Source organism: Drosophila gunungcola, chromosome 3R (assembly GCF_025200985.1).
Source record: "Drosophila gunungcola strain Sukarami chromosome 3R, Dgunungcola_SK_2, whole genome shotgun sequence".
In the NCBI taxonomy this organism is placed as follows: domain Eukaryota; kingdom Metazoa; phylum Arthropoda; class Insecta; order Diptera; family Drosophilidae; genus Drosophila; species Drosophila gunungcola.
Genome location: NC_069139.1, coordinates 1,288,858 through 1,301,344, shown reverse-complemented (window position 1 = coordinate 1,301,344; position 12,487 = coordinate 1,288,858). Strand labels below are relative to the sequence as shown.

Sequence of the window (12,487 nt, the reverse complement as noted above, 5' to 3'; positions counted from 1 at the left end):
AAAATAAAGAAGATATTTCAAAGTCACGATAAACTGGATTTGCTTGCGCAATTTTGCTGCGCCTATGTTTATTTGGGTAGGTATGCATGTATTCACAAAACAATTACATGTTTTTGTAATTATATAGTTAAATTAGTAATCACTTTGCTCAAACACTTAGTTACATCGATATTAGTATGCAGATGCAGAATGCAGTATGCAGTAGTTTACCCAATATTCGTGCTCCTCCGATTGCGACCACAACGAATGCCACTCGAGTCGCTCTTTTTGAGAGAGATTGCCCCAAGTTTATACATATATGTTTAAATCCGCGTGTATATTATTTAATGCCCCTTTAAAATGTACATATATGGAGTACTGTAAATTGGATTGAATATGCATATATAATAGATTCGTATAACATTTTATGTGTTTCCTTTTTTTGATAATTGCATACGACAGTTTCATTTGCAATATGTTACTTCATTTTTTTTTGGTATTTTTCGCAATTTTATATTGGAGGCTGCCGTTAAAGGTCTCGATTTTAAAAACTAAAAATAGCGATTTCTCATTAGAATTTAAAAGGACGAGGGGCGTGCAAAGAAATCATTTGGATTCCAAGACATTTAGATTGGCTCCTGGATGTGATTTAAGTTTGTAGAAGAGTCTGAGAGCTTTTAGCAAGTACTTCTTTGATAATTTTAGGTAGAATGGGTTCCTCTTGACAAATGGCACACGGCTGGATTTGGATTAGTGCGCCATCTGATCAAAGATTAGTCCTGGGCTAACTTAACGCCTACCTAGGCCAAAGTTGAAGGGCTGCGGACGCGTCGTTCGCTTGTTCTGTCGGCCAGGTCGCACTGTAAGTCCGAGAATCAAAAGGACATGTGTTAGGTTCAGAAAGTACACACAAAAAAAATAGCATATGTGGTCATCAATCTAATTTTATATAATAAAATGTTCTACAAAATATTTAGATTATCAGTTAAGTGTCATAAAAATGTCAACTAAATTTAAAATTTTAAACTCATACTATAGATTACTAGGATGATATTTTAACCACTGAGACGTGGTTCCTTTTAGTTCAGATTCCGGTTTGACCATTGTTTTACTTTGTTGATATTTCATAAAACTATGAATTATAAAACAAAATATTTAAAAATGTTGGAAAAAAATTAAGAAATAATTTCTCTCAATTGTTTAACATATTTTACGTCATTTTGTTGTGGAGTTGACTCACCTCCACGCTCGGCTGCCAAATAGTTCGCTGCTGGCGGCACCCTGTAGTCGATCTCGTTGTCCTGGTCGTAGTCGTAGTCGCTCCGCTTGCCCAGGCCAAAGGAGTAGGGCCGGGAGCGCTTGCCCAGGCCGAAGTTGTAGACTGGCAGGCGCTTCATGCCGGCTCCTCCGTTCGTGTACATATAGGCCCGGCGGCCCAGCCCGAAGGCGTACCGCTCAACCCGCTTGTCAATGTTGTCCCCGCCGCCGCCGTTGTCGTTGCCCATCTCGTCGGCGGCCAGCAGGACATCGGCATCGCTGTCGCCCAGCGAAGGACTACGTTGATCCTGGCCAATAACCGGCGAACTGGCAATGTAGCCGACACAGCAAACGGCTAGGAGCAGGAGGTGGGCGTGAAGGGAGTTCATTGTGATGTCGGTGGGGGAGGGTGAGGGGCGTGGCACGTCTGTCGCTGTAGCCGCTGCTGCAAAAATGAAAAAAGACAAAGTGAGCAGGCGACGAATAGAATTTTAAGCGCCTAGCTTCCCAGTTCTCTGTGTGCCAAAGCGTTGCATACTTTGCGGCGACACTTGTCGCCGTTTGCAAACATGGATACGCAAAAATTAGGGTGGTTCAGTTTAATGATTAACCAAATCGAAGTACGAGATAGTGAAACATTTGCCATCCTTAAGATTTTATTTTTCTATTCATTTTAATCCAATAATCCGTCTATTTCATTAAGTTACCAAGGCCATTATATGAGTGAAAAGTAAATATGTTAACAAAGTTTTATATACGAAATATTTGAAACAGAAAAATTTTATCAACCTTTCGAAAAATGTAGATAGCAAAATTAAAAATGTATTTTAAGGTATTTATAAAGAAAATGATTTTTTACGCTCAGCAATAAGTCTTAAAAAAAGGACCCAAACTTAATTTCTGTTTTGTAACCAAGATTTTAATTTAATAAAATAGACAAATCTAACACCCCTAATGTGTGCCCCTATACCTTCGTTAATGTGTGCCTTCGTTTATTTCGCATATTTATGCAAAGTAAAGAAACAAACAATCGTTGAGGAATTTGGTCCAAACACAAAATTGTCAACGGCAACAAATGTCGACGCGTTGACAGCCTGGCAATAGCGCAAACAAAAAAAAAACAAAAGTGAAAATAACAGGGGAATAAAAATGGGCTGCAGAACGCTTAAAAATGTAGCCAAAAAGTTTGATGGCAGCCGGAAGGTCTTTGGTCTTTGGTCGAATTGCAGCAGACGCGACGGGTTTTCTTTTCTGCTGGCCTTGCAGGTCGGGTCGTAAAACCAGAACTTGATCCGCGAAACGAGTGGCTTAGTTCCCGCCGCAGATGCCACTAATTGTGGCAAGACAATTACCCAAAAATTAAAGCCAGTCGAGACGTGAAATGAAAGTCCTTTACGCAGCATTCCATTAGCGGAATGGCAGTGCCAGTCAGTGGCAATCATCAAAGCTATTGTGGAGATTTCAGTGCCATCAATTGAAAGTGTGGAATGTGGTTGCATTTCCGCCAGAAAACTTGGCAGCTTAAGAGCACATACAATAAAACCCACACTGTCTCCAACTTTCGTACTGTTTGGCTAGGCAAATTAACTTTTCTCACAATTTTCTATTACAATTACAATCAGAGTCTTAAAAAGGCTTAGTTTGTTTGAGACTTCGTTGGCGCCCATAATTATGTGCAAACACTGGCCAAATCAATTAATCGAAGCGCTATGCGCTGGGGCACAAAATGTTGCGCATACGCACCGTGGTCAGTGATAAATTCATAAACTCGGGGTGCATGTGCAACAGCGCCACAAATCATGCAACAGGTTCACCAAACAGACCGCAAAAGGCATGCAAGGCCCCTTTCCAAGCTCCGTGTTTGATTTACAATGGCAGCACTCTGGATGGCAGCTGTGCATTTTCCACGCAGCACAATAAAAGCTCCCCGGCTGCAAAAGGCTATGGCCACGAGATAATAGGCGGAAAATCGTCACATTTGTTAGACTTTATCAACCGCAACACGGCGAACAGAAACACAAACACAAGCAAAAACAATGAAAAGGAGGACGAGCAGCAATCGTAAATCTGATGGGGGCAAAACAAGTTTTGTGAAAAGTGTCAACACCTTTCACTATTATTATTTCCATTTGTGCAATAAAATCTTGTTTGTTGCCCGAGCTACAGCTGCATGCCCTTGGTCGCTACTCGCAAATGAGATTCACGCATTATCTGTTTATGAATTTACGCCACTTTTGGCCATAGCTCATTTCTTCTGCTCCACTGGGATTTTCTCTTTTCTCATATCCGCAGCGGCGATTAGTTTTGACCGCCCAACGCAAAATGCAACGGAAATTCAAAGGAGCGCCCAAGATGGTCGTCTAATTAAGTTGGAAAACTTTTTCAAAGCGAAGGGATACAAGCAAAGGGCAAAACACAGAACACCGAAGCCAAAGGATATAAACAAATTCTCAGCTTTTGCCGTGCAAAGCAATTTCAGCTGATGTGGCAAATTACGACCGACAGATCCCTCAGGTGGAGCCAAAAAGCTGAACCTCAAAATGAGCAAAAATTAGCTGCGTGCAATTGAAACGCTTTTTTAAATTGAAAGACCTGCCAGGGGGCAACACACCCTTACCTTCCCTAAGCTCCCCTAATTAAGTTACGTTCAGGTAATGAAGTGGCTAACTTCTTTGCGCCAATTTATGGCGGTTAGGCAATAAAAAGCCGGGACCTCATTGCCCTTCGACTCTTTGTTTTGTTTCGAGATGACACAAGGCTACAAGGGTCAGCCCCTTTTTTTCTGTCCCATCCACTATCTTGTTTTTCTTTAATTCGACATGTGTATCAATTCTGCGAATAAACATTGCAAATGACCCCAGAGCAAATGCCCCAGTCCCAATCCCATTCCCATCCCGATTCCCATCATCCATCCGGAGACCAGCCCAGAACTTGCCCCAACATCAATCAACAATTGTCCTCCGATTTGTTTATTTAATATTCTCGTCCTTGGCTTTTGGGCTTTGCCATGTGTGATCCCATTTTTTCTGCTCTCAGGCGCCTTGTTATTTATTTAATTACAATTTGATTGAGGCTTGTCTTTTGTCTTCTCTACAATTCTCTACGATTCTGAACGATTTGGCTGCGAGTTGCTGATTTAGACTCGGTTGCCATATGTCAATTGTTGCTAGAGGCATTTTATATAATCAAATTTGGTCTTGTCTCCTCGCTAAGCGATTGAAAATGAATTGAATTCGATGCTTTTTCGTTAGATCAAAAACGAATACAAATTGCATTGCGTTTTTCTGGCATACTTTTTGGGGCAAATGTGCTGATTGTGTTTTGGAGACTATATTTAAAAATGCGAAAATATTTTGGGGGAAGTATGGTGATTGACTCTTAGGGCCTATTTTTACTTGTAACAATACTATTTGACGGAATTTTAAGGGAACTATTTTTTTTGCAAACGGCTTAGCAATATTTATTGAAATGTCTTCAGCAAAAATTATTTGTTTCTAAAGGAAAGTAAAAAATTCGAAAAGGTATACATAACAACAATTTATCTGAGTAGTAAATCAAGACCAATTTTATTTAGTTCACTGTTTTATAATTTAAATGAGATTTATACAAATTTTGTAGGTTAATTCTGTTTCTGATGTTTTCAAATTGCACAAAATCCAAATTTTTTGGAAGTTTAAGCTGTAACTGTTAGCAGTTACAAATTACTAGCTGTGAAAACCGCTACTCATTTAAAATATTATTCGTTTCAAAAGGACATGTTTTAAAATAAAAATTACAAGTATACGCAACCTTTCACTTAAATAACTCGTAATAATATAAATATACATTTATATTCACAACTTACAGCGAGATGCAAAAGCCGCTGGGAAAACTCACACACCGGGATGCACAAAAATCGCGATGCAACTTTTGCAACTTTTTCGATTCGGGGAATGGCACTCTGTGATACAGGATACGCGGTACAAATTGTAGGTTTTAGAGCTTCCGCGGAGTTGTTCGCCTGCTGCTGCTCCTGTGGCACGTTGACAGATCAAATGTCGGTAAAGTTTTGAATCCGCATCCGCTGGCGCTCGGCCTCTTATATGAGCGATTTGCGCGCCCTCAACGAACCACCCACACGACAGCCGCAAGAAGTGACGACAACAATGTGTGTTGAGTTTTTCCTCGAATACTCACCACGAACGAGGGGTGGCATTTTGGGGCGGCATTTGCGCCCAAGGATGTAACAAGTGGCCATGGCCATGCGGCTTTTCCGGAAAAGCCAAGCCAAGACGATAGTATAACCGAAGTCGAGATAATTCTAAGATGGTAAGCCAAACCTGAAACTCGAGGATGCGCCGCTGCATATATGCTAGCCAACGGTGCGTATGATGAATGTGATGTTGAGGTTCATTAGGAGATGCCCAGACACCCACCAAGTGTATGCCCAACTATTTCTCATTTCAATGGAAAGTTGCCAGCTGACTGGGCGCGCATTACTCAAATGCAAGACACTTGCCTTTGGCCCCACTTTGTGGGGAATCCTTAGAACACAAGTGACAACTCAAATGACATGCAACCCCTTCTTCGGCTGTAACATTTTAAAAGCGAAACGTCAAGGAATTTTATGCGGAATGCCAGCATCTAGCTGCCTTGGGCCAAGAACGCATAACTTTTAACATTTGTCCTGCTGCCACATTTGCCATGCTTTCTTTGCGAGTTACACACATATTTGGCTTAGACCAATTCGACGCACTTTGTCGATTTTGCAAGAAATTTGTATTGGGGCTTAATCTGTTGATCGTTTAGAAGGGTTGAAAAAAAAAATATATATACCTATATATATACCTATATATATATATATATATATATATATATATATATAACTTTATATGCTAAAAAGCTATGACTCCTTCCTCTCTTTAATAAAATTGTTTTATTAATCTTATAGCTTATCAATACCAAGGCAACTTTTAAATACCAAGGGATTACTTAGTACTATTTATTTACTTTCCGCTTCGTGGTACTTTTGCTTTATTTCTAATTAATAAGCTTACGTTCTGATGCATTCCAGGCAATTACCCAGATGGTAGGTCAAATGAGCTGGGAAAATAACCATTACCCAACGAAATCCCGCTGAGATGATGCTTAGTTGTAAATAGTTTAATTACAAATAAAAGCAAAAATCAATTGCTAATTGGAAAATATGGAGAAAATATACACATTGATTGGCCAGCCACCACCCCCTCAAGAATATGGCTAAAAATGGTCTGCAGAACACGGGACGTATACGCAATGCTATTTGGCACAGCGTGAACGCGAGGGGACTCACCGAAATTGCATTGAGATTTGTGGCGCTATTACAATTTGTCCTAGAAATTTATACGGTTTTATGGCTTTCTGCGTAATAACAGCGGCTAATTGTGGTCTTGACGTCAGTGGCCATTAGTCGGGCATTAAGTTCCTAAAAAACCAATACCTTGGCCAGAAAACTGCAGCTGCAACTGGGTGAAATGGCTATACGGATTCGGCTATATGAATTTGACTTTATTTAACAGCGCGTGCGTTTCATACTCACCACGGGCGATCGATCATAAATCAGAATGATAAGAGGGCCTAGTGACATGGCCTGTAACACCAAAACATGGCCAAAGCGTGGCCTGCCGCGTCATCGCACCGGAACAGGTTAATAAATTTCCCAGCGGTCTAATCACAGGCCAAGCAGCTCATTTGGGTGTTTTTGTTTGGCAGCTGGCATCTGGCATGCGGATTGGGCCATGTGCTATGTGCATATGGACATGGCCAGAAGGAGGATACATATGTGACTCGATTCGATTTCTGGCCCCGCTTTTGCAGAAGACAAGTTCAGCTATAAATCATCATCGCGGACCGGCGGCGGTAGGCAAAATAAGGCAAAACAAAGACACAAAATTAAACCTGCAGTTGGCTTAACCAACCAGTTTAGCCCACACCTACTCCACACACAGCGGTACGATACGATACGATACTAACTTCCCACCGAAAAAATGCATAAGCGAAAACATAAAAATAACCGAGAAAACATTTTCGTAGTTGTTAGAGCAACGGAAAAAATACAAAATACAAAAACCCAAAACAACAATAAAAAAATGGAAAATCACGATTCTTATGTAGGTTTTCGGAGATTTTTCCCACAACAAGTTTTTTTTCGTTGAGGTTTTTTCATCTCTTTTAATTGATTCTGCGCATGAGAAAAACGCAGTGCAATGTGCACTTGAGATCCAGATGAACTTATGTGGCGTCAGATATCAGCAACTTGGCCAGCAACAATGGCACCGGCAAGTAGAAGCCACTAACTGGCGGCATAAATATGCATTTATAATTAGGAGTCGGCCAGAGTCAGCCCAGCTAATTCGAAAGTCGACTTGGTTTACGGTCTTCTGGCAAATCACTTTTGAGTACAAATCTATGCAATTTTGGGTACTTCCAAGCCACCCACCCACTTTCCTCTAGAGATAAATTTCCATTAGAGATAAATTTCTTACACAACGCTCAGCACCTGTCCTCTGGAGAAAACTTTTTACTATCATATTTTATTATTTTTTCTTTAGCAATTTGTTTTTGTATATAGACTTATAGCTATTGAAAATCAAAGTGACTATCTATACTTAAATTATTTTGTAACGAAAACTTTTTTGTTGGTACTTTTTTAAAATTTTAGTGTTACAGGTAAATTAACACACAAAAACCTATAAAATTTTCCTTTTAGTGTTCCTTATTTTGGAAGGCCTTGCTATCAGCTTTTCTAAGATCTAAGTTTTCTAAGTTCTGATTAGCACTATTATTTTAGCCACAACTGTTGACTCTTGCTAAATACACATATGTATGTATGTATACATCTGTAAGTAATTGCAATACATTCGTACATAGAGTTGTATAGTAAAGTCGTTAAAGAATGTTACTCTCTCTTCTGCTACAGCTTCTGCTCTTCCTCTCTCTTTCTCTCTCACTCGATGACACACTTTTCTACATAAGTGGGTGAGCAAACGATCACCTGTGTGTGATTGTGTTTGTTTGTTTGCTGGCACTTCAAGCACAAACAAACATACGTTCTCCATTCTACGCTTCGCTGCATTGAAATTTCTTTTTTCGCTTTCTTTTCGATCGGTGTGGAGTAGTACTCTTTCTCTTTCGCCCGTTCTCTGTTCTGTACTCTCTCTCTCTCCAGTTCTCTCTTTCCCTCTTTCGCTCTGCTGACGTCAGCAGCGCACTGAGGTGTTATATAGTGTTATATGGGTCACCGTGACTTTTTGGTTCTTGGAGAAAACTGGTAGTGCGAGTCTTCTGCTTCTTCTGCTTCTGTCCGAGGAAAGTGACGATCGATCGAAAGCGAATGCGTTTGCTTGTCTCTTTTGCTGTTTTCTTTGCTCTCTCCAGTATAAAATTCTTTTGGTTGGTTCTTTTGGGTCAGGTTCAGGCTGTTAGAAAGGCATTTCCTTTTGCTCTTTAATGGCTTTTACCACTTAGCATTTAATTACGAAAAAGTAAGACCGACAAAAAAAAATGCTGAACAACCAGACAAACTTACAATATAAAGTCTGCTGCGAAAGGTGAATGAAACTTAATGAATGCCAGCAACAACAATAAACAGGTGAGTCGCTGCATTGCTTAGTGATTTTCACTTGCTGCTTTTGTTGTTGTTGTTGTTGTTGCGAGCGTGCCAGTGGAATTCGCAAATTGTTATGAGTAAAACTACAACAAAAACAAAGCTCCACCGAAAGAGAAATAAGAAAAAAAAAAAAAAAAAAGAAATACATACAGAGACGGCGTAAAGATTACACAAGCGCAGCGTCGTCAATTTGAGAGGGGGTGTGAGGGGAAAGGCATTAGAAACAACACAACAACACTCTTTTGCTGCAATCAAGAAAGCTCTCCCAAAACCAGCGTCAGCGACGCCGACTGCAGCAGAGGCAGCGACTGTACAGAGAGCCACGATCAGCTGCAGGGGGTGCACAGAAAACAAAGTTAATTTTGATGATTTGTAATGTTAAATCATTTATATATTCAAATACCAACAGAAGAGGATACTATTTAGCTTAAAATAAAACTCATCTCATTATGAAAAAATCAAGTTATAGTGCTTCAGAATCATCCTCAACTTAAGGTTAACTATTTAAACATTTAAAATAATTACCTAAGAAATTTCATGAGGTTTGTAAACCCTTAAAACTTAAGACTTTAATTCGGAAGTCCTACGTATAATTGCTGAATGTCAAAATTCCATGTTTTATTTAAGACACCTTTTGAAGAGGCTTAGAAGTAATTGTGGCACTCCGATTAAAAATGTTTTTATGTGTCAAACAACAGTTCGTTGTAATGGAATTTCTACTGCACACATTTCATTTCAAGCCGAATTTTTTTTATTGTGTAGAGAAATTTATCATTTCACTGCAGCAAAGTTTGCAGCAGCATCGACGTCTGCAGCCCGCTCTGCTCTCCCTCAACAGCTGCTGATCGCAGCGCTCTTTTTTTGGCTTGGGGCTGGGGGCTCTCTCTCCGCTCATCGCTGGCGACGCCGACGACGACGTCGCTGCCGCTGCGCTGCCGATCGAGGCTTGGCCACAAAAACAACACCACAGCTTTTCGAAATTAGTTCTAGTGAGTCTGTGAAAGTGTGAGCGACTGCGAGGCGCGATCAATTGGCAAACAACCGCAAGCGGATCAACTGCTCCACACGCCACTCCACGCCACGCCGAATATATCGTTGAATATATAAAAAGCGGACTACCCCGTAAACAACAGCAACAAATCATCACGTGCAACATGTCGCATCAGTGCAGCTGCGGTCGCGACCTCAACAACAACTACGTCTCGTACACGAACGCCTACGCCAATGCAAATGCCTCGTTGGACCGCGAGGCGGCCACCAGCGGCAAGTCCGGCGGTCCGCCGCGGGCCCAGCTGACGGCCAAGGTGATGTTCGGCACGGTGGGCGCCATCAAGGAGCTACGCGACAAGGAGCAGCAGCAGCAGCGGCAGGCAGCGGCGGCACGAGCGGGCGAGCGGCGCAACTGATGGGGTGGGGAGGGGGCGGAGCGGGGCCGAACGAACGGCCGCTGGAGCGGTCGAGTGCTGTGCTGTGGGTTGTCGGCGGGGGATCTCTGGCTGATCGGAAGAAGAAGGATAACAAGGAGATTTGGATTGAACGGAAGGAATTCTGGACTTATCGTAAAAAACTCGCGAGCCAGGTGATTTACTTTTGTCATAAAGGAATCCCGCAACTTGCAAGATTCTAAAAGTAATCCAAGTAGTTCGAATCGTTTGGTCACTGATGACTCAAATGGGTGGTCCCTGGATCACGTTAGAGGCTTCAAAGTGTTGGCAGGGGACGGGGCAATCTGTGTAACTACATTCCTTCTCAAAAAAATATCCAAAAACCAACAAAAAAAAACAAGTACATCACATATTTATACTCTTTTTTTGTCTGCCACACTATCTCTAACTCTCTCTCTCTCTATCTCTATCTCCTGTAAGCTTCAGCGGAACTCTATAATTCAATGTAAATTGTTTATTACATATATTTATACATAATCTACTTAGTGCAATACCTTAGCTATACACAACAAAAACACAAACACACGGTTAGCCTTAAGTTTGTTTTATTTTGTAAGTGCACACACGCATACACTCACTCATTCTACAATGTTGTTTAATTTTGTTTTGTTGTTTACGCGCTCTGCGAGTTTTGGGCTGCGAGTCTGGAGTCTTCCAGGTGCTTCTCTGCAGCTCAAAACGCAAGGCACGTAAGCCACACACACCCCCATATCCATGTAAACCATATAAATATAGCTACACCTATGTCTAATCTTTAATACCCCTACTACTGTTATTACTTTTAATAATCATATTGTATATGCCGCACGAAGAGACGAAACTTAAAATTATTCCTCCAAATGGGATGGTGTTTGCTCAAGTGATTTGTACTAAAATGGAAGCGAAATAAATTTAATCGCAAATTGAAGCTCAATTGAAGTGCTGTAGCTGTAAATGGCGAATGTTTCGAGAGAGCGCAAGCGAAGCATCTACAATATGTTTATTATACCTATTAAAAATAATATTAAAATGTATGTCTACTTGTACATCTATTTATAGAGCTAATCCCCAACAAAGGCGAATAAAAATCGAACTTTTAATAAACTGAATAAGCTGAAAACTGAAAACGAAATCCAAAACTTTGGGGGCCTCTGCAGATTGGCGATTTCAATTACTCGAACAATGGACTGTAGATACCGTTCGTTGAGTGGGCGGGGGCAAACCTTTTTCATCGTGTGAAAGTAAGAAACGAAACAAGAAGCAGACAACAACATTCAAATAAATTATAAATTACAATAAAGCAAAGGGGAAACGTAAGCGTAAACGTAAAATATGCGAAACGAAAGCGAAGTCTCCGGCCAGAAGGCGAAAAGTCGGACCCAAAGGCAACCTAACCTCGTGTATTATATTATTCCAGCGATTCTTTTCGTATTCTGCCGCCGTCTCGCACTCTTTATCGCCTTCTCTCTTCTAATTATGAAGCACTCCGGGTTTTTTTCTTTCTGTTTTCGGTTTTTTTTTGTTTTGTTTGAATGTGTGTGCGTGAGCGGAGAACACTCGCTGGTTCTTATACGCTCGTAACAGTGACCCAGTCTCGAACTGCTGCTGTATAACTCGGAAAGCAGAGTCGCTACCGGGCACTCAGCTGTCGTCATCGGCGGACCCAAATGGCGGTTCATTTCGTTTCCACTTGACGCCCACGCCGCCCCCTCGCCACGCCTCTCCCCTGGAACGTCGCTTAGTGGATCAAAGTCAGAGATGTTTTGGGCCTCTTTTTTGTACACTTTCAGGGGGTACGAGGCTCATAGCTCAAACAATATTTTACTGATTTTATGATGTAAACCTTGGATTTGAATTGTCAATATAACTATAGGAAAGTTAAAGCCAGCTTTTAAGAATGTTAGATTCTATTTAAAACAAAATTTTAATGATATGTACAATTTAAAGTTTCATGGTAATTGTGATAAAAAATCCTTAGCCGTGTGTGTACTTTCGACCCTTTATCATACAGTCAATAAGTCAAACCATATTATATTTATTTTATGACGTGAAGTTTTCCGTTCAATTGCCAGTATAACTATGGAAAAGTATACATGATTATAAAAAACGTGGCAACGTTTATTTTTAAAAAATAAATTTTTAGTGAAATTTTATCATACTAATGGGAATGCATTATATTTTTGTATGTTATGGCTAGAGT

The 12,487-nt window shown here is 40.7% G+C and overlaps 2 protein-coding genes across 2 annotated transcripts; one reads left to right on the top strand and one right to left on the bottom strand.

Moving 5' to 3' along the window:
- Nucleotides 1-34: 34 nt before the first annotated feature.
- On the bottom strand, nucleotides 35-5,288 carry LOC128252817 (allatostatin-A). The gene is made up of 3 exons (XM_052980911.1): nucleotides 5,081-5,288; nucleotides 1,220-1,681; nucleotides 35-839 (listed from the first exon to the last, which is right to left on the bottom strand). The coding sequence occupies exons 2-3, from the start codon at nucleotides 1,623-1,625 to the stop codon at nucleotides 769-771; spliced, it is 477 nt and encodes a 158-aa protein (XP_052836871.1). The 5' UTR covers nucleotides 1,626-1,681; nucleotides 5,081-5,288; the 3' UTR covers nucleotides 35-768.
- A 4,550-nt stretch (nucleotides 5,289-9,838) lies between these two features.
- On the top strand, nucleotides 9,839-11,407 carry LOC128252821 (uncharacterized). Its single transcript, XM_052980915.1, has one exon. The coding sequence runs from the start codon at nucleotides 10,018-10,020 to the stop codon at nucleotides 10,267-10,269; it is 252 nt and encodes an 83-aa protein (XP_052836875.1). The 5' UTR covers nucleotides 9,839-10,017; the 3' UTR covers nucleotides 10,270-11,407.
- The last annotated feature ends 1,080 nt before the right edge of the window (nucleotides 11,408-12,487 follow it).